The sequence below is a fragment of the Ananas comosus genome, linkage group 13 (assembly GCF_001540865.1).
Source record: "Ananas comosus cultivar F153 linkage group 13, ASM154086v1, whole genome shotgun sequence".
Lineage (NCBI taxonomy): Eukaryota > Viridiplantae > Streptophyta > Magnoliopsida > Poales > Bromeliaceae > Ananas > Ananas comosus.
Window position 1 is genome coordinate 9,794,745 of NC_033633.1, and position 27,392 is coordinate 9,822,136.

Here is a 27,392-nt window from a genome sequence, read left to right on the forward strand (position 1 = left end):
GATCGTCTTCGACTCTATCGCATGCGCCATCACTGATACCATCTCATCCTGATTCACAATAGTTTTCCCCTTCTATCGTTTTAACTCCTTCAGATCATTCTGAAGTTTTCAACAATTGCCCTTGCTACGCCCTTTCCTGTGATAGTAGAAGCACTCCACCTCAGATAGCGGCTTCTTCTGTCGATCTCCGGCTGCCAATATTGTCGCCTCCTTCGTCGCTCTCACCACCGGAGCAGTACCTCGGCTCCGCATGCCGGACTTCTGAGTCATCTTCCGCATCTCGTTCGAGAGAAGCGCTATCTTGACCGCCTCCACGCTTACGGTCTCCTTGCCATAAAGCAACGTAGTCACCAGATGCTCATATATCGTCGGTAGCGAAGATAGTAAAATTAGCGTCTTATCTTCGTCATTCAGATTAACTCCAATGCTAGTCAACTGGGCCACTATCTTATTGAACTCGTTAGCTTCCTGCATCCATAGCATGAACAGTCACTGCTTCAGATAAAACCTGTTCGTCAAGGATTTGGTCATTTACAGATCTTCTAATTTTTTCCACAATTTCATCGCCGTCGTCTCGCTAGCTACATTGTAAAGAATCTCATATACTAATAATAGATGAACCGTACTCAGCGCCTTCCGCTCCATCTTCGTCCATGCTGCATACGTAACCTCTGCTGGCTTCGCCTACTTCTCATTCAACGTCTCATCTAATTCTTGTTCTACGAGGATCGCCCGTACTTTAATCTGTCACAATTTGAAAATTATTCTTGCCGTCGAACTTCTCGATTTCGAATTTCGTGGCCATCTTCATTGATCTCTCCCACATAATGGTAACCTTCGGCTCTGATGCTAAATTGTTGGGAATCCGGTACTCACCCTAGTACTAGATCTTGAGAATTTGCAACCCGCTCCGATACCGACTGTTGTTGATCCGGTACTGATTATTGGGATTCCACAACGGAAGAGTCGAATTGGATTTTTTACCATAAACCCGTCTCCTCAACAAAAACTGATACAATCATAAAAAAAGAGAAAAAAAAACCAAAGAAAAATATGCAGGTAAAATAAGATTGATTAAATAAGAGAAGATTACACCTGATTCTTCTTTTACATAGAGTAGCTACAACCCAAGCCCTCTTTTTGAATCTCTCATACCATTCTCTCGTCTTCTATAGTCTCAGAAGACATCTCTCTCATCATGTGCATCCGAGCACAAGATATACCAATGACCCACGGCTATAAAATCTGCTCACGTCCTTTTGCACCCATGCATTAGATGCATCCAAAATCATAACCACCTTGGTCATACCATATGAGTGTGGCTAATCCGTAGTCCGTACCACCACCACTAGAATAATAGCCTGTATGCTATATTTATAGCTTACATCAAAAGCTACCCAAATACTAATCCAATTAGATTTCTACTCTAATTAATATTTAAATCTTAATTTATCTCCAACAGATTTAAATATTAATCATAATCCAATTAGAATTCAATTACAAATCTAACCAAATCCTAACAGGTGCAAGTCACGAAAATCACCGATCAATTTCGGACTTCTCCGAGGAGAAGACTTATTAAACTATTTGATAAAGGCATTATTTGGGATTATAAGAACATTACATCACGTGCAGTGAAAAAACTACAAAAATAAAATAAAATATTTATTTTCATACGTAATATTGTTGTCTGTATTTTGCAATAAATCAATTACGATATATTTTTTACGATTCTATCAAAAAATATAGAAGCATATTCATGTATGTTTTTTTCTCAACTCCATTAATATTAAAGGCCAAAATTAAAACTTTAGACCTTATTTACAAAAATGCTAAATTTTTTAAAAAAATAATTAGATCGAAAAATTAAATATTCTAAAATTAGGTTCGGGGGTGTTTTGTTCTCAAAAAATAAAATAAAAAGTTATTTTCTCAGTGAAAAAATATTTCTCATCTTTTTAATTTTCCAAAAAAATATATATATATATATTTTTCATATTTATGGAAAATTTTTCTTTTCATTTTTTAAATTTTTTATTAATAAAAATAAGATTTTTTTTATAAAATTACTTTTTTTTATAAAGTACTTTTTTTATAATTTTTCAAAAAACTAAGCATCCTTTTAATTGCATATATTTTTACTAGAAATGCAAATGAATCTGGATTGGTAGAACTTCCACTCTAATCCATCTTGAATGGAGTGATAAATAGGGTCCAAAAATAAAAGAAAAAAAAATCATTTCGATTTAGCTATGATCCGCTAAATAAATAGAGCCAGCGGATCAAGCATTTTCTTTATTTATAAATAGAGCAAAAGGCAGCAAACCAGGCATTTTCTTTTAGAGAGCGATATATTTATGATTGCAAAAACGTCATTTCTCTTATCTTTTGTTAAAAAATAAACAGTGCTCTAACGGTAACAAACTAAGGGGACAAACATGAATATCATTGAATTTTTACAGAGATAAAAAATAAAAAGTTAAATTTTGTAGGGATATGTTTGTTATTCAATATGATTATAGGGAGCTGAATGAAATTATTCCTATTTTTTCCCAGCAGAGTAAGATTCCTCTACTCTGCCCTTTTTGGAATCAAAATCCAAAAAGAGAGAGAGAGAGAGAGAGAGAGAGAGAGAGAAAGAGAAAGAGAGAGAGAGAGAGAGAGAGAGAGAGAGCAATGGTGATTCCTACTACTACTACTCCTCCAAAGTGAAGGATCACAACACCCTCAAAATGGTAAGAGCAATTGTGGTTTCTACTACTACTACTACTACTACTACTACTACTACTACCTCTGATGAGCTTCTTCTCCCACCACATAACAACCATTCAACCCTCCTCTTCTTCTTCTTCTTCCTCTTCTTCTTCTTCTTCTTCTTAATTTCACTCCACCAATCCCAACTACTCCACCGAAGCATTTTCACCCTGCGCTTAAATCGTCTCCAATTACCATCACACAGGTGCTTTGAAGAAGCCTCGCTTCAATTGCTCGCTCTCTGAGCACTCCGTGCAGAGGAGCCCCACACGATGCCCAAAATGTTCGGCTTTTCGCGGCGGCGGATGAAGCTGGGAAGGTGAAGTTTTGAGCTTGTTTGCCCGTTTCAGATCTTGCCCATTTTTCCTGTTTCCCCCTGCTTTTGAAGATTTCGCCATCAAAATCTGATTTTGAAAGGTGGGTTCTTTGGGGAATTTTATCATAAACTTGGCGGATGCGGCTGGGGATGTAAAAATTTGAGCTTGTTCCCCCATTTTGATCCTAAACTTGTTCGCATTTCCCTTTCTTTCAAAAGATTCCACCATCAAAATTTAAACTTGTAAAATGGGATTCTTTGGGGTATTTTATCATAAACTTGGTGAATGAAGCTGGGGAGGTAAAATTTTGAGCTTATTTCCCCATTTTGGTCCTAAACTTTTTCCCATTTCCCTCGCTTTTGAAGATTAGACCAACAAAATTTAATCTTGTAGAATGGGGTTCTTTGGGGTATTTTATCACAAACTTGCCGAATGAAGCTGGGGAGGTAAAAATTTGAGCTTGCTTTCCCATTTTAATCCTAAACTTGTTCCCATTTCCCTTGTGAAGATTCCACCATCAAAATTCAATCTTGTAAAATGGGTTCTTGGGGGTATTTTATCATAAACTTGGCTGGTGAAGCTGGAGAGGGCAAAATTTGAGCTTATTTCCCCATTTTGATCCTAAACGTGTTCCTATTTCCCTTTCTTTTGAAGATTCCGCCATCAAAATTCAATCTTGTAAAATGGGTTCTTTGGGGAATTTGATCACAAACTTGGCAGATGAAGCTGGGGAGGTAAAAATTTGAGCTTATTCCCCATTTTGGTCCTAAACTTTTTCCCATTTCCCTTGCTTTTGGAGGTTCGACCAACAAAGTTTAATATTGTAAAATGGGTTCTTTGGGGTATTTTATCATAAATTTGCCTGGTGAAGTTGGGGAGGTAAAAATTTGAGCTTATTTCCCCACTTGGTCCTAAACTTGTTCCCATTTCCCTTGCTTTTGAAGATTCGCCCAACAAAGTTTAATATTGTAAAATGGGTTCTTTGGGGTATTTTATCATAAACTTGGCGGGTGATGCTAGGGAGGTTAAATCAAGGTCATTTCCCCATTTGTACCCTTTCTTCAAGATTCCGCTGCCGAATTTTGATCTTAAAAGATTCTTCTTTGGGAAATTTTGTAGGTTGAAGATTCATTTGGGGGATCCTTTGCAGGGACCTAGAAGCCCCGCTCGACCTACCAAGCGATCCAGTGAGTCCAATGTAAGGTTTTCTTTTGGACACTTTAGCTTCCAGGTACAATCTTCTTAATGTTAATTGCAAATTTACTCCGTTCCGTAGATCTTGATTTCAATTACATCCGCGATGTCTCAATTGGAACAATTTTATCCCTGGAGTTTGTTTAATTAGTTTCCTTTTGGAGAAGAGAGACTCTTAGGATGAAATTGAGATAATTGTTAAACTATAGCATGAAAATGGCTAAAATTGAAACTTTGAGGATGAAATGGGAACCGTAATCGAAGTTCAGGGACAAAATTGTTACAATTGACACTTTGAGGGAGGAATTGAAAATTAAATGTGGTTCAAACTTTAAGGAGCGAATTTGCAATCAACGGTATTTTTTATTGATGATTAAATTATCAAATTACTGGGTATGGTGCAGGGGGAGAATATGGTCACAGCGACAGTTAGAAGCCACTCCGATGACCTCTCTCGCAGGTGTTCTTCGGGTGCATTTGATTTGAATGATTGTGTGTTGGAAAATTCTGGGAACTGGAGTGTGTTGTCAACCGATGGAGATGAACCAACTCCTCGCTTTAATGTAATGGGCAATTGGGTTTTTGTTCAATTTCCAATCTTGATTAAGAATGCAATATAATGTTTTGCTTTTTCTTTCCCCCCTAATAGCATGCAGCGGCAGTTATTGGGAGCAAAATGGTAGTTGTGGGCGGCGAGTCAGGCCATCGATTGTTGGACGATACAATGGTGTTTGTTCTTACCTTTTTCTTTTTAAAAAAAAAATTAATTATAAAAGTGCACTGATTGTTGTTCTGTCAACTTCGAAAGCAATAATCTGATTGATTATGTTACAGTTTTTTTTTTTTCTTTTTCATTCCAAATTGAGAATACATGGACAAGATCTCAGTAATTAACTCTATGAAGTATCTTTATATGTCTTTCAGATTCTAAGCTTAGACAAGCTTACCTGGGTGGCTGCTTCTCCGAAGGTTTACTTGTCGCCAAGTGGACTTTCTCACAAAATTCCTTCATGCAAAGGTCATTGTCTGGTATACTTCGACACCTCATCGTCGGTTGCTATTATTTGTAGCTTTGCTAGAACTAAATTTAGTGCCTTTGGGCTTTTTTCTATTTAGACTTTCTCGCAACATTGAGACACTATAGTATATGAGTGTAACTATAATATTTGGATTGGTGGAGAAATATTTTCGAGTGCCATTTGCAAATTGTGAAGCGCCGCTTCCCACAGGGTCACCCATTCTAGAACTACTCTAGCTCTAGACTCATTTACCCCTCTTAGCTTCTTGGGCCTAGCCGCCGCCAAAAATGCTATAGCCGGGGTTAAGGGGTTTAACCCTTCTATATCTTATATATAGGACTATGCCAAATCCTTAGGTTGTCACATAAATGCTACTAAGGCTTAGTTTGGTATTGAGGTGGATCTAACGCTATTAAATAGAATGGAGTTGACAAAAAGCATATAGGGATATGCTTCTGCGTTCTCCGATGGGACTGCAGAAAATATATCGTAACCGACTAACCGCAATATGCGGAACGCAATATTACGTACAGAAACAAACAGGATATTTTCCCATCGTCGTTTCTCACCGCACGTAACGCAATCTCCCGCAATCCCAAACGAAGCCTAAAGGGGAGTACTACTTCTTGCTTTTATTCCTTATAACTATTTTTTAAAGCAAAAGTTTATCTGAAGTACATCAAATGACATTTGAAAACTTTGGTATGAGCCTTGTCCGACATGTATGAGTATGTAAGCAATTAAACTTGAAAAAGTAAAGTATCACCTTGATGCTGTCCTGCACATGTCATACCAATTGTTAGAAAGATGATCATGAGCCTTAAAAATCTTTCGACAAAATGATGTCTTTGGGCCTTTTTCGCTTGGCTGGAGCTTTTGCATGGCTGGAGCTTTTGCAAAAGCAATATTCGAATAGAGCAGCTTGAAGAAGCATTCAAAAGTTTGTTCACTAAATCACTCGAACAGCTCCTGTTGTAGTAGAAGCAGAGGCTTCACTCTTCTGGGGTGTAAACTGTAAAGAAAAGCTGATCGTAATATTATATAACTGCTGGAGTGGTATTGAAAAACAGTCTATTCTTTTTTGAGAAGTAAAAGGAAAATCTTTTCATGATTCTTTATTATTGTAGCCTGAAGGATTGCATGTTGTTAGCATCTTTGGTTCAAATAAATACTCATGAATAGCAGTCGTTCTTTTTCTTTTTTCCTGTAGGTGCCGTGGGGAAAAATGGTTATACTTATTGGTGGGAAAACCGAGCCTGCAAGTGACAGAGTAGCAGGTTGCAGTTTCCCGCGCTTCTTTGAACTTCAGTGCTCTAACTAATCTCGATTTACTGTCAAAATTTCCCAATACAAGTAGTTAATCTCCTTTCAACTTTTCCAGTATGGTCCTTCGATATAGAAACAGAGTGCTGGTCTCAGTTGGAAGCGAAGGGCGACATCCCGGTAATTCCTTATTATTTCAGAATAACTGGGTTTCTGCGTCTTAATAAATTCGGTTGTAAATGCTTTAATTATCATTAGCATTGTTATCTTTTAGTTCATGTTATTAGGAGAAACCTTGTTAAACACAGAAAGTGCTGGATCACATAAACCCATCAATAATATAAAGAAGAAGTTAATTGCACTCTGACCTACTGACTTAATTTTGTGCAAAAGAACCCGATAATTTCTACCCATTCAACTTGCCCACGAAGTTTGATTCTCATGCAAAAGAAACTATCTAATGTTAGCAGGTTTGATTTGGTGCAAAAAATTAAATGTAGCTCACAAATTCTGATTTAATGCGAGAAACTCTCTTAAGCATGGATAGTTTGTGAGTTATCTGCAGCTAATTAAACTGACTAAAGTGCAGCGGAAAAGAAGTTAGCGGTTGCACCAAATTTAGTTTAGCGGATCAAGTTGGCCGCAATTAGTGGAAAGTTAACTAAATGTCTTACTGGTCTATGATTTAATTGAATGACTAATGCTGTAATTTGGTCTTATATGCAAGCTCACTTCCTTTATTCTCTTTCTACATGATCAATTTTTCAATCCAACTGTAGCCATCAACTGAGCATGCTGAAATTGTGTTTCTTTCTAGTATAGTTTGTCAATTTATCCTTTCAGCAGTCTAAGATAGTGTATGACAATTAACACACAAGCATCTTGTGCTTCGTGGTGGGTGTTCTGTGATGAATTAATTTTTCGGAGTACTCTCAGGTTGCCCGAAGTGGCCATACAGTTATCAGAGCAGGTCCTGTTTTGATCCTCTTTGGGGGTGAAGACGCGAAAGGCAAAAAACTGAACGACCTTCATATGTTCGATCTGAAGTCGTTGACATGGCTTCCCTTGCATTATAAGTGAGTATATTTTCAGTTTTCCTCTTTAGATTTTATAGCCGAACATTAATTTACATAATATCACCAGTACATAACTAGTTTTCTTGAATTAAGAAAAGTGCAAATTATCTGAAACATCTTTTCTCCTTTAGTTTCAAATTCTTTTTCTTTCGTTAGATATAGTATCATCTTTTGGTATCATTTCACATACATGGCTTTTTACCATGTATACTTTCTATTTCATTCTTCAGAGGAGCAGGTCCTTCGCCAAGATCGAATCATGTTGCCGCTCTCTATCATGATAAAAGTCTTTTTATTTTCGGAGGCCAATCAAAGTCCAAGATCTTGAATGATCTTTATTCACTCAACTTTGAAACAGTATGTGAGAATAGTCCATTTGACATCCTCAGGATCTGCTGATAAAAATATGTAATGCTTCAAACTTTACATTGTCAGATGGTGTGGTCAAGAGTGAAAACCCGCGGATCTCATCCGTCGGCCAGAGCAGGTTGCTGTGGAGCTCTTTGTGGAACTAAATGGTACATAATTGGGGGTGGAAGCAAAAAAAGACGTATGCATCTACAATTCATGGAATACATTCTGATAAATATGTTTTTCTCAGAATTTTCTTTTCAAAATCCCTGATCTTTGGTTTCAGTTGTATAGTCCATCATTTTTATATCCTCAAAACTATGAGCATTTTGTATCGGTAACTAAATACACTTACAGACAAGAGTATGACGCACGCTTCACTCATAGATGATGGGAACGTACTCTGCATTAAATTTTCTGGTTTCCTTCATAATTAGTGAAAAAAAAAAGTCATGCCTTTCTTCATCAAATAGTCATATTATGATGTATGTCCTCTCCTTAAAGGAATTATATCCTTACCGTTGTTTCATTTGTAAATTTTTTTCATCATCTTTTTGGTTTATTGTAAGAAGAATCAGTACAAAATACAAAATAGGTAAATATATAGATCTGGAAATCAGGATACAACTACTTTAGCAAACCTCATATCGCTTTCATTCTGACGTGCAATTCTTTTTTTCCAGGACACGCAGAAACATTGGTCTTTGATGTTATCAAACTCGAGTGGTCCGAGTCTGTGACACCACCTAGCACTTCTATTATCACCAACAAGGTAAAATTTGCGCTTTAGATCATATTGGCTCGAGAGTCTTTGGCAATTTCTAGTTTTTATATGGAAGATAATCTGTGGAAACCTTTCAATCTTATGACTGTTTTCTCAGAAAAAACCATGCTGAGATTATATTTTCTCAATGCCTATAATTACGGCAATAGGAAATTTCTTAGGAGAATGTGACATGGTGTCTTTCGAAATGGCCATGCATGTAATGCTTTTCAACATGTTGTCTTTATCATTAGGATTTGCCTGATTGATTTTGAACCGGGAAGGGGAGATAGCTTTCTTGGTTAACTGGACTAGTTCTCCAAACAATCTACATACCTATACATATAAACATGCATATACGGATTTACACATGGAAAAAATTTTATCATACTCCGTAGTGAGGCAAGGTAAAACAAATAAATTTTCTCTTTTTATCTCATGAGTGATATTAGCTATTATAATGCTTCTTTTGTGAAAACATAGAGAAATGGGCTGCAAGAAAAGATAATAGATAAAAATGAATGTGCCAATATGACACCAATAATATAGGATTATAGGGGATTATACGTTCAGTGTTGGTGTCGACTGTATTGATTAAATCACTTTCCCTATCATAGTAATAAGCGTGCTTGTAGATACTAATTTTTTTCTTGTAGGCATTGTTTGTACACATGAATATCTTGTTTAGCATATCTCTTTCATTTGTTGTAGAAGCTTGTAGTATTTGGTAGCCGAGGAACATGATCAAATGTCTAAAAAGGCATACCGTATTTGGCCTACCAGTCAATTTTTCAAAATAAGATTAAAGGTAAAAGATATAGAGCTTACCTGAACTATGGACCACTTTGAATCAGTTACTCAATCTTTCAAAATTTTGATTTTACTACCTGACCTTTCAATTTGTTTGATTTGAGTTAGTTAACGGTACTTTGGCTTCACAATTTAAGCTAATCACTTTAATGAATGTATAGTTGCGAGAATTGCATGAAGTATACTAACTAAATATGTAAAGATAAACGACACATCCAAAATTTGAAGTCAAAATCCCGTCGACTGACTTAAATCAAACAAGTTGCAAGGTTAGGTAGATTTTGAAAGGTTGGGTAACTGAATTAAAATGATCATAGTGCAGGTAAGTTCTATACGTTTTTACCTAAGAAAAAATCACCTTGTAGGTGAAATATAATATCCTACCATATCATGGATGCCAAGACCTTTCAAAGAGCCAAAATCAAACTTCTATCTTACAATCATACAAGAAAATCTTCATACCGCACAAGTTTTCGCGGGAGAACTTGTTTCAACATCCAAAGAGGGCCGTAATGTAACATTACGAGGCACATTGATTAGGTCATACCATCGTCCATATAGTAAAGTTGAATATTAGTCCTGTGGACCTACCACAGTGCTGAATATCTTTTTTTCATGGATTTTTCTTGTAACATTTCAGCAGCATTTCAGTAATGTCTGATGACTAATGGCAAAATTGCTTGTTTATCGAAAAATGTTACCAAGTTATTTGTCCGTTGGCTATCCTGATGACATTGAGGACTACGTAACTAAAACTCTTTCATTCAAAAACAAATAACCAGATAGTTCATTTCTGTGTAGGGATTCAGCATGGTTCCGGTACAGCACAAGGACAAGATTTTACTGGTCGCTTTTGGGGGAAAAGTAAAGGAGGCATCTAACAAGGTTGAAGATCTCAGCTTGTTTATTACATATATGCACCTGAAAAAAAAAAAAAAATTCTACTTTTCCTCTATACCTGTATAAACACCAAATTTTCATATACGACTTCCAAAAACTTTATATCTTACATGTATACCGTTTTACATACCCCATGAGTTGGATGACTTTCCAAGGAAGATGAGGGTAATTTTAGAAAAACCTGCAGTCCTGGGTGCATATATGAAAATCCAGATTTTACAGGGGTGTAAATAGATGATTTTTTATGGTTATAGCAATTCAAAATGTGACCAATCTATGGGTGCAGGTTGAAGTACTAGTACTTGTCCAGATTGATCGTTCAATGAGCTGGCGATCCGCCCCAGTCACCGATTTGTACGAAGATTACGGAAGATCCAAAGAGCTTGCCTCTGTTGATTCTCTTGCTAGGAGCAGTCTCGCATCTGCAGTGGATCAGCAAGCATCTGGCAGGAAATCTCTATCAGATTCCTTGGTCGATCGTCTCGATCCACATCCTATTTCCGATAGTGTTTCACTTCGTAAACAATTTCACCAAGAAGAGGATTGCAGTTTAGCTCGAAAGTTGCAGAAGCCTGTTGAAATTGAGAAGCATAGAGATGGTGATGACTGTTCGGTACTAAAATATCTCTCTCTCTCTCTCTCTCTCTCTCTCCCTCCCCTAAGAAAGCCGGAATTTGTATAATTAGTTGAAAATTTCCCAGACTAAAGTGTAAGACTAAGTATGAAGTGTGAGTGTGAATGTGTGTTGAAAACAGTGTAATACTTACACAGCAATAGAACTCAAACCTAGACCTTAAAATGAAAGCTTAAAAGCTCTGATTTTTAATTGGTGATGCACAAACCCCTACCTAATTGTTAACTTGTAGGAATTTATTTTTTGGATAGATAAGTTCATTAGAATTAGGCTACTATACTATCTATAGTACCGGAGGTCCGTTACTATAGTGTTGTTTTTGATCTTAGGGTGTTCAAATTAACGATCCACACCGTTAAATATGATCTAGGATATATGAAGTTCTTAGGGATAAAATTTTAGTTTTTTTCAACATCGTTTACTTAGTAAAAAATTATGTCAAAATGAACGGTGGAAATTGAATAATCTTTAAAATTTGAGCATATGACTTTTAAATTCAAGATCAAGAATGTTAATCTTAATCTAGATAGTTTAAAGTATTTTCTATCAAAATTTGAAGAAATTTAGATTTTTCTACACCGTTAAACTCCAAACTCGCCATAGTAGCCATTAAAAATTGACTATTTTGAAATGGTTTGATCATAAAGTAAACTATGTCAAAAAAATATAAAATTTTATTTCTAAAAACTTTAAATACCTTAGATCAGTTTTAACGGTGTGGATCGTTGATTTGAACACCCTAAGATCGAAAACGAGACTATAGTACCGAAGCCCCGGTACTATAGATAGTATAGGAGACTAGCTCAGTTCATTATATGCATACATATATGAATATGCATGAATGTGCAACACTCATCCTAATTTTTTATATGGAAACCTAGTCTTCTTGTTAGTCTCATGCATGTGAAAAACAAAAAAGCTGATTCATTCTCTATCATCTGCCCTGCATCTCGGTAGGCAAGAGAGCAAAAGAGCAAGAAGAGGCTGGAAACTGCAGTTCAGATGGATATTGCCGGAATTTTAGCTGCGAAGGAAGAAACTTTAGTCGACTCTGAATGCACGATTGGGAAGCAAAAGCTTAAACATATTACCCTTACTCCAGACGCCGATCATGGTGTGCCTCCAGAGGCCGATGGACGAGCGGCCCTTCTTACTAGCCCTTCCAACATTTACCAACTGTACGAGACCAATAAGACCAATATAGCAAGCTTGACTCGTAAAAACAGCTTGCTAGAAGAGCAGCTTACAGCTGCATTGTCGAGCAAGGAAACAGCCGAAAAAAGCTTATCTTCGGCTGTTAGGAGTAGAGAGGATGCAGAGAGGAGACTTGCAGATGCCTTGAAGGAGGCGGAAGTGCTAAAAGAGAAGCTGGCAAGCTTAGAGCTTGCCCAGGAAGAAGCAAACAGCCTCTCGAATGCCGTCCATGCTGACAACGTGAGGCTCGAGCATGATGTGGCTTTCCTAAAAGCTATTCTAGACGACACCCAAAAGGCAAGCTTGTTATCTCAGCTTTTTTTTAATCCACTGTATTTGCGTTCTTTCGTTGCTTTTGGTTGTGAGGTTAAACACCGTATTTTGTCGAGTTACTAGCGGTAGTTGGCTAGTTGGGCTTTACAAATCATATCAAAGCCACTCTCAAGGGTACTTCCATGTCGAGGATGGTCGTGACTCTAGAATCCTAGATAAGTTTATGCTTGGAAGAGAATAGGACATGTTTTAAATGTGTCTAATAAGTGACGTGGGGCTCCACTCTCAAAATGTTCGTGACGGCGCTGGAACATTTAAGGCATAGAACACTGATGTTGGTAACTTGAAGCATTTTGATCCAAGTTGTTAAGAAGGATGAATTGTACAACATGCTTAATAATTTTGAGCAAGCTGCAATTGTTAAAGTTTGTTGGTTAGTCTGACTTTTAACGAATAATCATGCATGACTAAGAAAAGACTTAATTGTGTAGGAGCTGCACTCGACAAGGGGGGTTTTGGCAGGAGAAAGGGCAAGAGCATTTCAGCTGCAGGTTTCATGCTAAATCAATTTGAATCACATAGCATCGCAGAATTAATCTTCCTTCACTTCTTTTTTTTTTAAATTTTAACGAAGATAAGCTAAAGATCTCGCATTATTTGATAGGTGGAAGTGTTTCATCTCAAGCAGCGATTGCAGTCCGCCGAGAACAGAGCGCCCACGCCAAGGAAACCGTACCATTAGTGAAGCAAAAATCTATCCATTTTGGTTAATATATCTCTTAGCAAGAACTCAAATTATGTGGAATTCACCCTTTTTGGTTTCTTTTGTGGATGTACATAGTAAGTTGATAACCACCTTTCCAAAGTATATGTAGATGTTGTTGCACCATGTAATCAAATGTTAGAATGAGTATTCACATCCTTGTCAATGTTGTGCTGGCGACAAAATTAGTTTTTGCCTCTGCATTGTGAAGGAGAATGGGCTTAAAATTGTTTAACTTCTCTCTTATCTTCTTAACATTAAGGTTCTCTAAATTAATTTCATTGAAATGAACAAATGGAACACATTTGCTTTATGGAGAAATCTCAGCTTGGATAATAATTGTTAGGAGAATGCTTTGGTTGTTGTTGTTTATGCATTGGCAGACTTATGCAGCATATTGAACTGCATGTGTGAACCAATTAGTAAATCTTTATGTATAATATATGCTAATATATTAATAACCTATAAAGATAAATATTTTGGCTCTTGTTGGATGTGTGAATAATTTATTCTGCACATCTTTCCGATTTATTCGAAAATTTAAATTTTGTAGTACTTAGTAGATGAGAAGTGTGATCCAGTGTCGTCTTGATCAGCGTGCTTTGTTCTGTTTTCAAGTTAAGTTTTTTCTGTTTTCAAGTCAAGTTTTTAGAATAAGAAAAATGCTTGGGTTTTTCCACAATGTGTCAATGTATATTGTTTATAAAATTGGCATATTTATGTGGCACATTGAACTGCGTGTACGAGTCAATTCAATCTTTCTGCACAATATGTACTAATATTTTGGCTCTGGCTGAATGCATGAACATAGTATATTTGGTTTGAAATGTTGTCAGAAACTATAGTATACTAGCAACTAACCCATGCAATGCACGGATTTTAATTTTATCTTTTAAATTTCATCTTTTATATAATATATAATATTAATTTTTACATATTAAGTTTTTTTAATATCTTTTTATGACAACTTTTATATAATATATATTAATTTTTTGCATATTAAGCTTTTATTAGAAAAATTATTGAATCAAATTAAAATAATACTATCATGATATATTAATAGAATGTAAGTAAATAATTTAAAATAAAAAGATTTTAAAATGAAGTAAAAAGGTTCAAATCCATTAGAAATTTAACATAATTATTATTTATATATTTTTTAATACTCAATATTGAAATGGTGAAGAAAATTAATTTTATTTCAAATTTTAAATTTTTATATATTAAGTTTTTCTAATATCTTTTTATGACAACTTTTATATAATATATATTAATTTTTACATATTAAGCTTTTATTATTAGAAAAATTATTGAATCAAATTAAAATAATACTATCATGATATACTAATAAAATGTAAGTAAATAATTTAAAATAAAAAATTTTAAATGAAGAAGTAAAAAGGTTCAAATCCATTAGAAATTTAACATAATTATTATTTATATATAATTAATCTTATTTCAAATTCTTTATGACTAATTTTGTAAACTTATTTTTTGAAGAATTTTAAGTGACTAAATTTGGAAAGTAATTTTTTAGAACTTGTGAAGCATGATTCATATTATGATTCCTTTAAACTAAAAAGTTCTTGTTATTGCGAATAATTAGTCATGTATGTTTATCAATTATTTTCAACAAATCAAACAAAAATTTAAATATAAATATCAAACATACCTCCCAAAAGTAATTATTGAGTATTTCTTGGGATAGGGGCAAATATTTATGCGCTCTGAAAATTTCAATAGTATGACGAAATCCAAAGCTAGTGTGGTATGCATCCTGAAAAAAAAAAAAAGAGAAGATAATATATACATTACAAACCGACCAAATCATTACACGTAATTATTTTCAAATTTTGAAACAAACTTGCCTTTTGTAGAAAGATGGTGCATAAAGGTGGAAAATAAGTCTGCCTCCATCTATCATACATATGGATGATAACATTAATAAAATAACGGCATTTACTTGTAATACATACATATGAATGATAAAATTTGTAACGTTTTAGATATTAACTGTGAAAGATGAATATGCCTCACAATCAAAGAAAAAAGAGAAAAAAAAAATAACTGTTGTGCGGTTAAGAAAAAAAAATAACTGTTGTGTGGTTTAGGAAAAAAATAACTGTTGTGCGGTTAAGAAAAAAAAATAACTGTTGTGTGGTTTAGGAAAAAAATAACTGTTGTGCGGTTAAGAAAAAAAAATAACTGTTGTGCAGTTTAGGAAAAAAAATAACTGCCGTACGGTTAAGGAAAAAAAAACTGTTGTGTAGTTATTTTTTGGTACGTGTAGTTATGCTCTCTTATAACTACTTAATGATAATGATAATATATAAAATATATATAATGATAATATATATATATATATATATATATATANATATATATATATGATTTTTACTAATAGACTACTAAAATTTCTCATTAAGCATGAAAATAAAAAAAAACCTCTTAATCCATAATAATCTAGTATTCCTAGCAACCGAGAATCTATAATGATTCAACTGCATCACTTACACCTTTTAAGACTATCTAACTTTATTGGATTGCAATAATTTGAATATTTTCAGAGAATTACAAAAATATTGCAAACTGTAAACCAAACTTCAGTTGAATTGCAATAATTTGAATATTTTCAACAAAAAGATATAGAGAGCTACGAAAATATTACAAACCATAAACCAAACGGGTCATAAATTAAACAACCCTTAGTTCGGTATTTTGCGCTAAACCACAATTTTCATACTGAGAATGTAGCAATTGCTATGAAGGTTAAAATATGCATATTAGAGGCATTTGCTAACGAATTTATTAGAAATAGGGAAGACATTCAACTTTTTTCAGCTCCAATGCTGTTACAACAATATATCTATATAAACATCAAAGAGACCTCCCTAAAAACCCATGCCAAAGAAATTTAAGCACTAATTTTGCTTGCAAATCAAGTGTTTAAAGTAGACATCTAGAAATCGCCTAGATCGTTTACAAAGCGAACTAAAGAATACAGAAAGGAACGGAAATAATTATAACAACTTTGCATATTATGCCAGAGACTGCTCGGCATAATCAATTCGCAAAACTGTTTTCCAGCTTCCGGAAGAAGCGATTATTTTACACGAGTCGGCAAAATGAAGGTTTTCTTTTGAGCTCTGTGAGAACTTCGCATGGTTTGTCACTCCAGCAGCAAAGGAAAGAAGAGTGCAAGGGAAAGCTGTTTGGTCACAGCAGCTGAGACCGATTCCTGAAGTTTCAAAACCGATACGATAAATGAACATCCCCATGTAATCATTTTAACTTGTATCATATTTTAACAAGCAAAGACTTCACAAGAGCTTCTTGTTATCAAAACTTGCCGACATCCCACAAGAAGATTGATTCCATACTTTTCTTTTATTTTTTTTTTTCCTATCTCTCGATTATGCGCCTGCGTGGTCTATCATCATCATAATCCAAACTACTAGATCGATCAGTAAAATAATTATTTCGTTCTGATTGCCTATTCTTAAATTCGTCCCGATTGTTTCTCTGACCGCCGTACTCATCTCTCCTTGGACCTCTTTTATCCCTTGGAGAAAATTTTGATCCCCGATTCCCTCTCAATCCATTATAACCATCTCCGCGAGCACCTCGATCATACCTGCGTGAATCTCTTGCAGTCCAATCATCGCCGCGATTAGTAAAAGAGCTCTTGTTCGCGCTCTTATTTGATCTACTCAAACCTGTCGAACCCGAATTACGTCCTCTCGACTTGAACCTAGTTGTATCTGAGCCCGAATTACGTCCTCTCGACTTGAACCTAGTTGTATCTGAGTGGTAATCATCATCGGACTCTAATTCAATTCCTCGTTTAGATCTAAAATCCTCATCTGTATCGTCATCAGAATCAGAAATAAGATCTTTCGTCCTACCTCCGCTTCTTTGTCGAGAATCTGCACGTTCACTAGATCTCCAATAGGGGTGATTCGCCCGATCATCAGCATCTGATTCTGTTACATAATCTTCAATCGCACTTTTCTTGGAATTTCTTGTCCGGCCAAAGTCAGCAAAATCCTCTGAATCAGAGGTCATCTCTAGCTCAGAGAAGTTCTTCATCGATACTCCACCTGATTCATTATTTTTCGACATATCAAGCTCATAGTTATCGATGTCATCATCTTCATCATCAAAATCATCGAATCCCTGTCTCTGAGAACGTGAATTAGGTTTTCTTTCATCTGTTTTTGAGAAATTTCTGCTGCCCTCTTCATCTTCGAATTCTCCAGCAATTCCTCTATAGGACTTGGTGTTCGCAGAAGAGTTGTCAGTTACTTTATGAGAATCGGCAAACTCAAAGGCCGCAACATCTGCACCGTCCGATTCATTGTCGTCGAAATCAAAGTTCCAAGCATTGGAAACGTCGGAAACCCTACGAGTTCCTTCTCTTCTCATCCTTGGGCCAGATTGCCTTTCTTCCATTTGGTTCTCGGTGTACTCGTCAGGTGGGCGCTTGTGCTCGCAATGAAAGCATGCCATATTTCTCCTATAATTCAAGAAGTTGCACCTAACCAAAACAAAAGATGCTCAGATACGCAATATCTACAAATAGAGGAATTAACGGTATTGGACAATTTTGGCAATAAATACTTACCGAGGGCACTCCCATTCACCTGGGAGGAGTTGCCTCTTGGGACGTTTCGCATCGCATTGCAAGCAAACAGTGTTCTTCGCAAAGTTCATGAAGTCACACCTGAGAGAAAATAAAACAAGAAAATTTAGCCAACTAATGAACTGGTTTAGAGAATGCAGAACGATGCTTGGGCCACTTTCGGTACAAGGGACCTGCAAAAGTGCTGTTTGAATAGGGTTGTTTACAGCCCTAAAAGTTTTTCATTAGCATCTCCCTGACAGGTTTATATAGTAGGTAGAAGCAGAACTTTGAAATTGGATATTCCGCTTTTGGGGCAGAAGCTAATTTTGGGCTCCCAGCCAAAGCCAGAAGCATAGATTTTTCTTTTCTTATTTTACCAAACACCTGGCTTCTACTCTCCAAATAAAGAAGCTCTTCCAGAAGCTTGGCCAAAGTGGAACCATGGTGAACAAAATTATAGAGGAATCAAAAGGTTACTTGGGGCAAAGCCAATCTCCTTTCTTCATTTCCACATCATCACGCCCTACTCGTTTTCTCGGAGGTGGAGGCGGCTGCTTTACTTTAGGAGGAGGCTTCTTAATAACGGGCGGTGGCAGATTCGGATCAATTGGGACTGCACTCAACTTGACAATCTCATGTATTAATTTCCTAACAACAGTTTTCACGGACTTCATTTTTGTAAGCAGCTTGTTTTCGACTGCCCCATTTATGTGATCGAAACCAAACGTCAGCAACACGCGCATGACATCAAGAGTTCGAGCCTCGTCCTCTTTACGTGTGAGGATATAACCTCTGCTACAGGAATTTCTTAAACTGCAAGAACTGCATACCTGAAAAGCCATTCCAAGCCAAATATCTTTGATTCGAAGTCCGTATTATTAAACTACAATAATTAATAACGCATATTTAGTCCTTTTGTTTAGAGGTTACGGTAATAAGCACATGTTCGGCATTGTTCAAGCCTTTATCTTTTGTTTGCCTCAGGTACTATGCAGTTAAAGGCGGCAAGGGTTGACTTCTTCATTCTCGTTATTGTTGATCAGTTTGCAAACTCATGTTTACACATTTGTGTTTTTGTGTCATTAAAAGAAATCTGTAAAGATAGAGTTTGCAAAAATTCCAAAATAGAGAAACTAAGGCCACTCCTGAGTATAGAACTTAAAGGGGGGGGGAAAGAAAGGTAAACATCATGAAGCTTGTATTTAGCCAAATAGCAATAACAAAAATAAAGGAAATTTTATTTAAAATCTTGATACAATGTCAGATTCAATGCGACTAATCCAAATAATTTGAGTATATTACTGTCAGATCCGTATAATATTTTGTATTAGCTTGAAATGTATGATTGATTTTGGTACATTTGATTAGAAAAATAAAAACAAACAAAAGAATATTAAAGTACTAAAAATAATTGCTGAAGCAAGTTTGTTCACCAAATGCTCAAACATGGCAAGAAATAGTAGAGAGTTCGAGAAAGCAGCAAAAAGAAAATTAAGTGGACAGTGAAAATTTGATTCATGTGGTGATAATACATGAATAGTACAAAAACATTATTAAAAAAAAAAAAGAACATAACCAAAAAGGACAGAAAAAAGTTGTGCACAAGGAAGAGTGCATTACTCATCTTCCAAGCACAGAAAAACTAGGACTACAGTAAAAAAGCTCAAATGTAAAGCAGCAGCGATTGACAACTTAAGAATCAATAGAACTTGAGAGAAATCATTGTAACAATTAGGAAGAACTCTTCTACAAAACAGAAGTATTATAACCGCAAGAGTGTATTTGGGAACTATTCTCGCAACATGATGAGACAACATTATCATTTGACCGAAATATGGGAAGATTGATGGGTTTCAGTTTTTTTTTTTTTTTTCCGTATCTCTGCTCAAATAGAGTTTTACTCTTGGACTAAGACTCTCTAGTTTTCCATGTTTAGCAAATTTAAAACCTGCCCTATTTACTACACAGGGTGCTTCAACAAATTTCATAAGATGATAAGGATATCAGGGCGGAATACAAACAAGATAACAAATCAACATGAGAGAATAGCTTTCAAGTTTTTCTCAGGAAACTGCGGCATGGCAATAAATCTTTTATGCAATCAAATTCCTCTGGATTATAAATTTATTTAGGCATTTGTTTACACGCAGTAGAAGTCATTTCCAAAGTTCAGAAACATATCCAGCAAAACGAAAAAAAGAAAATTATGATTACTCAATTTCTGATTATATGACTATCGAGATTCCGAGAAGATCAAAATAATTTAAGCATAGAAATGAGCAACAAACCACATACATCTCCCTCATCAAGATGGACAAGCTTTCTCAACAACTTTGCTGAGAAAACCACCTTCGGATCCGTGCTCGGACAACCGTGACCAACCAGAAGTTGAAGATCTTTCCTCGACAGAGACCTGTTTTATATTTTCAAATCATTACTCGTCGTCTACTAGTAAGTCAATAATCATAGCAAAGAAGAAGCACACCAACTGGTTGATCTTATGGGCAAAAGAAACCCTATCAAGCACAAGAAATTAACCAAAATCTCAGATTACACATCTCTTTTTTCCACTACCACAGTTTGATAACAAGAAAACTCCTACCACAAAAATATTTGGCTAAATTGCAAAACTCAACCATTACTATCCTCCATTTCTTGATTTTTGCCCCCGCATGCCAAGTTGTTGCAATTTCAACCTCGCACTTTTAATCTTGTCTCAAATATATCCAAAATTTTCGATAGCTACTAAATTTGGGATGCAAAAAAGTTGAAACGAATGAATTGGCATACAATATGTGTTCTATGTTTAAACATTTATCTAATCGAAATAGAAACATCTACAACCAAAAAGAGAAAACCTACAATCAATTTTTGATTCATTCAAATTAAGTAAAGCCAACATCATCTATCAACTCAGAAGCCATCGCACAATTGCCAGAAATACTAGACTCACTTAAGGCCAAAAATAGAGGGTAGGTTCAGATCTGTCGTAGAATGGGGTGCCTCGATTTAAATTTTGTATCTATTAGGAAGATGATTCAGTATAATCTTAAATACAATCATGCCAAATTTTTGGGTTTATCCATGGAAGAGTAAACTGTACGGATAAAAAATGTAGCAATTGGCAATGCAGGGGACTAATTGAGTGAGACAGGGAAACAAGCATATGATATGGAGAAGCACACCAACTGTTTGTTGTTATGTTTAAGAGGGAACTCCTATCAAATGTAACAATTCTAACAATTCTACTGATGAAGATCAGATTTTGCACAAATCCCTGCTACCAAAAGGCTCTGAAATTGAATTCCATACTTCAAAATGTCGAAGCGGTCGCGGCCAAAGTTCATGCACGCGTTGCGCACGGTGGTCCAATCCCTCGAGAAATCGAACCCTACTTCGTCTTTAACCTCCGAGAGGTCGATGGGCACGTTGGCAGCGACTAGGGCTTCGTCGTCGCCACCGCCGCTGTCGCGGCGGAGGTCAAAGTATTTCTGCTGGGCGAGGCGCTCCATGAGCTCGATCCACTCGGGCCACGGATGCACCAGCTCCACCTCTTTCCTGAGAACGTCCCTCATGGTCTCGTCCTCCTCGTTGCCGCCATTTCCGGCCACCTCCACCTCCTCATCCTCCGCTTCGTCCTTCGTCCTCTTAGCCTCGACCACGTCGTTGTTCTCGTCGGGGAGGGGCGGGTTGGGGCGGCGCCATGAGCGGATGCGGTGGAGGGCGTCGTCCCGTGCGGAGAGATCGCGGCGGCGGCGGTCGAGGGCGTCGATCTGGTCGAAGACGAAGGAGAGGCGCGCGGAGAGGGAGGGGGGTTTGGAGGGGTCGGAGGCGTCGGGGGGGTCGGGGAGCCGGACGGGGGAGGAGGAGGAGAAGGGGCGGGGGCGGGGGCGGAGGAGGAGCGGAGTAGGAGGAGAGGGTAAAGGTAGGTTTTTGACGCGGCGGAGGAGGAGAGAGAGAGGAGAAAACGCCATGGGAGATGGAGAGGGAGAGGGAGAGATCGAAGGGGTTTTTGGGGTTTTAGAGGAGACGAAGAAGTGGTTTTTTTCGCATTTACCCCTATAAAAGTCCTTTATTTACAATTAACGCTCCGAAAATTATATAAAAAAAAATTATTACTGGTACACCCTCCATCCAAGGGTTTAAAATTTTTTTTTGAATTTTTTTTGAATTTTTTATAAGAGGAGGGGACAAGCTAATTTATTCCCAAAAAATACTTCTACATATATCTTACAAAGGAGCTTTTTTTGCATTTAGCCCCCTGACAAATTTTTATTTTAAAAATAGCACTGTCAAAATTTAATTTATAAAAATGGCCCTGGACCTGCCACGCAGGCGCCACGTCAGCACCACGCGGGCGGGGCCAGGGCGAGTGTATTAAGTTAAACCCTAAACCCTAAAACCTAGACCCTAAAGAAGGTGCAGAGAGTTTTTTAAACACAAACTATAAGTATTATAATAAAAATCCTGTTTTGATATGAGAATTTTTTAGAAAATAAAATCCTAGTCTTTTTAGAAAAAACCCTAAAGGTATGTAGGAAAACAAACCTTTGAAAGAAGCAAAAAAAACTCTAAAGTCTAAAAGGAATTTTAAAATATTTTTTGGGAATATGTTTGGGGTTGGGTCAGATTATGTAATATATTGAAAATTAAGTCTTAGAAGATACTGGTTAAGAAAAGTGAGGGTAAGAAAGAGAAAGTTGAAATTTTAACAATTTTTTGGGTATTTTTTAAAAATTTTTCTGATGTCGCAAGAAAAAAGCTAATTAGCGTAGGGTACTATGCAGAATTAGTGCGTACGTAGATAAAAGTACTATTTAAGTTACTATGCAAAAAATACTATGCAGGGCACTATTCATGTAAGAATCATGCAGATTTACTATGCAAAATAGTGAATGTTGAACAGAAAAATTCACAGAGGGGAAACTATATGTCGGTCACTTTGGACAGAGGTAGCAAAAGACTCGTGGGAATATTTCTGATTTTTTAGGATTTTTTACGAATTTTTTCGGTCTAAAAATTAAGTGGCGTAATTAGTGCTAATTACGAAAAGGTGACAGTCACGCGGGTTTTTTTTTTTTTTAACGTTTTAACTTAAGTTTTAAAAATTTAAATTAAAGGGTATTTGTAGGCGGAAACGATGTCGGTCACTATTAAAAATTAATTTAATTGGGATGGATAGATGGATGTCTAGATGAAATTGTTTGATAGAAAGTTCACAGTAAAAAAGAAAAGGAAAGAAATAAATATATGCCTTAAAGGATATTTGAAGTATGAATAAAAATAGGATGAAGTTCAAATTTAAGATCTCCGTTGTGGAAGATAATCTGTTGTTCAAAAAAAAACTTTTTTTTTTTTTTAAAGTAGGTCCCGTCTGGTACTCCCTTCTAGAAATTATGATAAAAATTTTGTCGGATGTTTTATATATTTCTAAAACTTTTTATCTCATTAAATTTTCGATGATGCAATTTTCCTAAAACTCGGACTTATGATGAAATTTAATTTTCTAATGTGGATAATACCACTTAAGACACAGTGTTGGTGCACAAGACTCTCCTGGCGTACAGTTTTCAGAGAACCTCGCTCTAACGCCGCAAAGCACTGCTGGCAAAGATTATTAGATACTAAGGACCAAAATAAAATTATTCAAGATATTAGGATTCTGTTCGATGATCTTTCAGAACAGGAAGATATTCTAAAAGACATAAGACACCTCTTTGAAATATCTCAAACTTCATTTCATGACCCTACTATCCATTTTATGACCCTTATGAATTTAGATGAAGAATGCAGCCATGATTGGCAAGAAAGACAAGGATATGACCATAGACCTTGCACATACTGTAATTTCTTTCCAGAAAGAAAACTTAGATGTAAATGTCGCTTATGTAAAATTGAAGCATGTTCAATTTGCTTAAACAAAAAGTTTAACAGACAATTTACAAATTCGGAACCTAAAAGAACTTTTGAAATTGAACACTTAAATATTCATGAAAAACGAATCATAGCATTAGAAGCTAGAGTCAGTATTTTAGAAAAACAAGACAATCCACGAAAAAACAAAGATATTACAAACAAAGGAAAAGGAATTGAGATCCGTGAAAATATAACAGAACTATCTGAGTATTATGAAGAAGAAACTCTAAGAGTATATGAAGATAGCTATATCTGTAATGAAGGATTAAAACTACGAAGCCTAATTGTTCCATGTAAAATACAAATAGGAAATAAAGACTTTGAAACAGAAGCAGTAATAGACACTGGCTGTACAACATGTCTAATACACACAGATTTAGTCCCTCTAAATTATCGAAAAACAGCAAAAGAACCAACAAGTGGAATCCAAATGGATGGTACTGCTCATAAGTATACACAGTATGTCACAAATGCAAAAATTAGCTTCTTAGATACATGTAATACATTCAATGAAACCTATACCATTCCCAAGGTCTGGTTACGCAAAATGAAAATAAGTGCAGACTTTGTATTAGGCTTAAATTTTATGCTTCATTTTTTAGGAGGAATAAGCATCAATAGAGATTATGTTAAATTTTACAAACATATCACAATGACTCCAGTACAAAAGAAAGCAAAGAAACCCTTAAAAGATAGAATAGATTGCTGTGACAATTGCTCCAAAGGAGAACCTTGTTGTCTAGACAAAATAACAGACGAAACAGACTTATTAGATTTTGACACTTGGCATAATGATTTTTCTTATAATCTAGAAAAATTATTTGACGACAACTCATTTTGTATGGATTACGACTTTGTAAATTGGGAAAAAACCCTCTTAAATATAGGCTTTATTAGAAACCAACAAGACATAGACGAAATATTACATAAACTCGATAAATTAGAAATTATGGGGGACAACCCAATTAAATATTGGGAAAACGATAAAGTATATTGTAAACTGGATATAATTAACTCAGAATATATAGTTAGAACTGCATCTATAGACTTCACTAATGACGAAAGAGAGCAATTTAAACTACATATAAATGAACTACTTAAATTAGGTGTTATACGAAAATCAATATCCAAACACAAAAAAAAAAAATCGTCACAGGATTCACCTGATATACCTTTCTATCTACGCAATTAATTTTTTGTCTACGTCTTGACTTTATACATGTTTATACATGTTTAGTAGTCTTGGTCCACCAATTCGTAACACGGGATTTAACGGGTAAAACCCTCTTCTACGAAGATCATAGTACCCTAGAAGAATAAAAAGAAGTCACAAAGGATATGATCCCAAACCATAACCAAGACTTCTCCCAAGTCAAAAACCATTACCAAACCGTTAACCGACACCTACAAAAAACCTCCTTTTGAAAACATCACCTTTTCCACGACTACTATATCCTTCACCAAAATGACTCCTCCTCCCTACCTGATGACCCTAATCACTCAAAACTTTTCCACATAAATACAAACATTATCCTCCTTTTTGGTTTGAACCACAATAGCAGTAATATCCTCCTATGAAACCTACTCCTTTTCTCCCTCTAACTCTATCTCTATGTTATGGAACAACACTTCCTACGAACTCCAGAGACTAGACGACAAGATTTTATCGTTAAGAAACCTCTAAAAAGACTAGGAAACAAGCATTAAGTAGTGTTTACTATAAGTCGAAAACTTCGACACACCGGTAGCAACTCGTCAACAGTGTCTTTGATAAAAAGAATTCTAACACCCACCTACCTCTCCGAACTTATACACCCCTTCTCGCTTATAACCCTCTTTATTTTTTTCAAACCTGGTTTCACCCACGCTCGTCACAGATTCCGAAGTCTCTATCTTACTTTTGGAAACATATCCCCAACACCTTTTAAAATTAGACCCTTTACTGTAGTTAGGTCCTTAGTTTATACGGTTAAAAATTTGGAACTTTTTGTTGTATCTTTCCTTTTCGCAGAAACCCAAACTGACAGACTTTTATAAGATAGTTTCTCAAATACGTACGTTGTTTTATAAAAAACAGAACCAGAACTACCAACCTACAAGATACCATTGTCTCGGTATCCAACAGTTAGTTTGTAAAAACAAGCAGACCATTATGACACCATCCTAAGGCTCCTGCCTTTTATCAAACCCTTATTATTTACTCTAAAAGAAACGGTATCCGATAGGCTCCAACAGAATATTATCCTCCACCGAAATACTCCCCTAATCCTCGAAAACCTAGGTACAGACACAGACTCGGACTTTACAGACTTAGACTTTATAGTTGTATGTAGTACAATTAAAGTTTTCACCATAAGAGTTTTTTAGGAGATGAATTAAATAGTCCCTTTTTTAATAGAAAAGGAGATTATACAAGTTTTAATTATACCCAATACCTATAAGACAGAACTTTTAATTAGGTGGAAGTGGACCTCGAACGAAAAAGCAGGAAAAATACTCTTTTAAAGCATTATCGAAGTGTCAGACAAGATTAACAATAAAGTACAAAAAAATATTGTAAATCAAACTTTCGTAGATCCCGTATATAATGACGATTATTAAGTCGCAGATATGACGAATAAAAAGGAGAAAGAGATATAAAAAGCGAACGCATAGGTGTATTAAAAAGTAGAAAACACAGTGACATAAATAATCTAGAACGAAAATTCTGACGCGGGGTCGGATTTAGTGTAGGCAGACAAAGATATTACTATATCAGTCTTAAATTTCCTTCTAGATCCAGACCATTAAGTCTATGATCCCTAAAATAAACAAATTAATTAAAATACAGAAGCCGTAATTTCACAGAAACAGGACTAAAAGGTCAAAATCGTATATTTCCAGGACGCTAAAAAGGATCCAGAAACTATTTACAAAACCGTATTAAATGGTCCGGATTTTTCCTAACATTAAGAAATTCTCAAAGTTCAAACAGACCGTATAGATTCTAAAAGAACCGATATACCCCAACATTAAAATAAAAAGGGAGTGGTTATCAATGAGGGTTCTTTAACTACATGAAAAATGTCTCAAGTTGAAATAAAAATGAATATTATTAGGGTACAAATTATTTGAGTACTTTCTGATAGACATCCACAGGATCTACAAGAACGTACAAAAATGACTTTTGATTTTACAGTAGCTGTATTTGATTCTGTTTTAGAGACACAAGTAATTTCTAACTTAGGTAAAAAGAAACTTTCTGTCTTACACGTAAAAATTCCGGTTTTCCGTATTGATCGGTAAGTTTTACAGGAAGCCCCGTCCATTTTCGACAGGTAAGATATGATAGAAAAAGGTAAAAATGAACGGTTTTTGGACTAAATGTCAGTTTAAATGATTTTTGGAAAAACAGAACATACGATAAATAATTAACTCTAAACAGACCTTATCATATAGGCAGTTTAAAACATAACAGTAATTCAGAAAACATCAATTAATGGTAAGACGAAAAAGGAGAATGATAGAGTCTTACAAAGTATTGATACTTCCGACAACTAGA

The 27,392-nt window shown here is 35.7% G+C and overlaps 2 protein-coding genes across 6 annotated transcripts; one reads left to right on the forward strand and one right to left on the reverse strand.

Annotated features, from left to right (window-relative positions):
• Positions 2,615–13,632, forward strand: LOC109719600 (acyl-CoA-binding domain-containing protein 4). Of its 5 annotated transcripts, none has more exons than XM_020246372.1 (17): positions 2,615–2,735; positions 2,960–3,073; positions 4,191–4,302; positions 4,670–4,828; positions 4,915–4,992; positions 5,190–5,294; positions 6,495–6,561; positions 6,666–6,727; positions 7,484–7,623; positions 7,854–7,980; positions 8,059–8,173; positions 8,658–8,746; positions 10,349–10,432; positions 10,734–11,060; positions 12,039–12,572; positions 13,040–13,099; positions 13,213–13,632. In XM_020246372.1, exons 2-17 carry the CDS (start codon positions 3,027–3,029, stop codon positions 13,288–13,290), a joined length of 2,184 nt encoding a protein of 727 aa, XP_020101961.1. In that variant the 5' UTR covers positions 2,615–2,735; positions 2,960–3,026; the 3' UTR covers positions 13,291–13,632. The 5 variants fall into 5 exon arrangements, with proteins under 5 accessions (XP_020101961.1, XP_020101962.1, XP_020101965.1 ...); XM_020246373.1 differs by having other exon boundaries at positions 4,191–4,269; XM_020246376.1 differs by lacking the exon at positions 2,960–3,073 and having other exon boundaries at positions 2,635–2,735; positions 4,191–4,269.
• On the reverse strand, positions 16,087–21,909 carry LOC109719632. Its single transcript, XM_020246406.1, has 5 exons — positions 21,248–21,909; positions 20,231–20,348; positions 18,413–18,765; positions 17,936–18,034; positions 16,087–17,848 (listed from the first exon to the last, which is right to left on the reverse strand). Exons 1-5 carry the CDS (start codon positions 21,907–21,909, stop codon positions 16,714–16,716), a joined length of 2,367 nt encoding a protein of 788 aa, XP_020101995.1. The 3' UTR covers positions 16,087–16,713.

Coding starts and splice junctions, on each gene's coding strand:
- LOC109719632 (XM_020246406.1), bottom strand. CDS start 21,909: ATGGCGTTTTCTCCTCTCTCTCTCCTCCTCCGCCGCGTCAAAAACCTA. Junction 18,766..20,230: donor TCCATCTTGATGAGGGAGAT/GTATGTGGTTTG, acceptor ATGGCTTTTCAG/GTATGCAGTTCTTGCAGTTT. Junction 17,849..17,935: donor GGTGAATGGGAGTGCCCTCG/GTAAGTATTTAT, acceptor TGTTTTGGTTAG/GTGCAACTTCTTGAATTATA.
- LOC109719600 (XM_020246372.1), top strand. CDS start 3,027: ATGCCCAAAATGTTCGGCTTTTCGCGGCGGCGGATGAAGCTGGGAAG. Junction 4,829..4,914: donor AACCAACTCCTCGCTTTAAT/GTAATGGGCAAT, acceptor CCCCCCTAATAG/CATGCAGCGGCAGTTATTGG. Junction 8,174..8,657: donor GGGTGGAAGCAAAAAAAGAC/GTATGCATCTAC, acceptor CTTTTTTTCCAG/GACACGCAGAAACATTGGTC.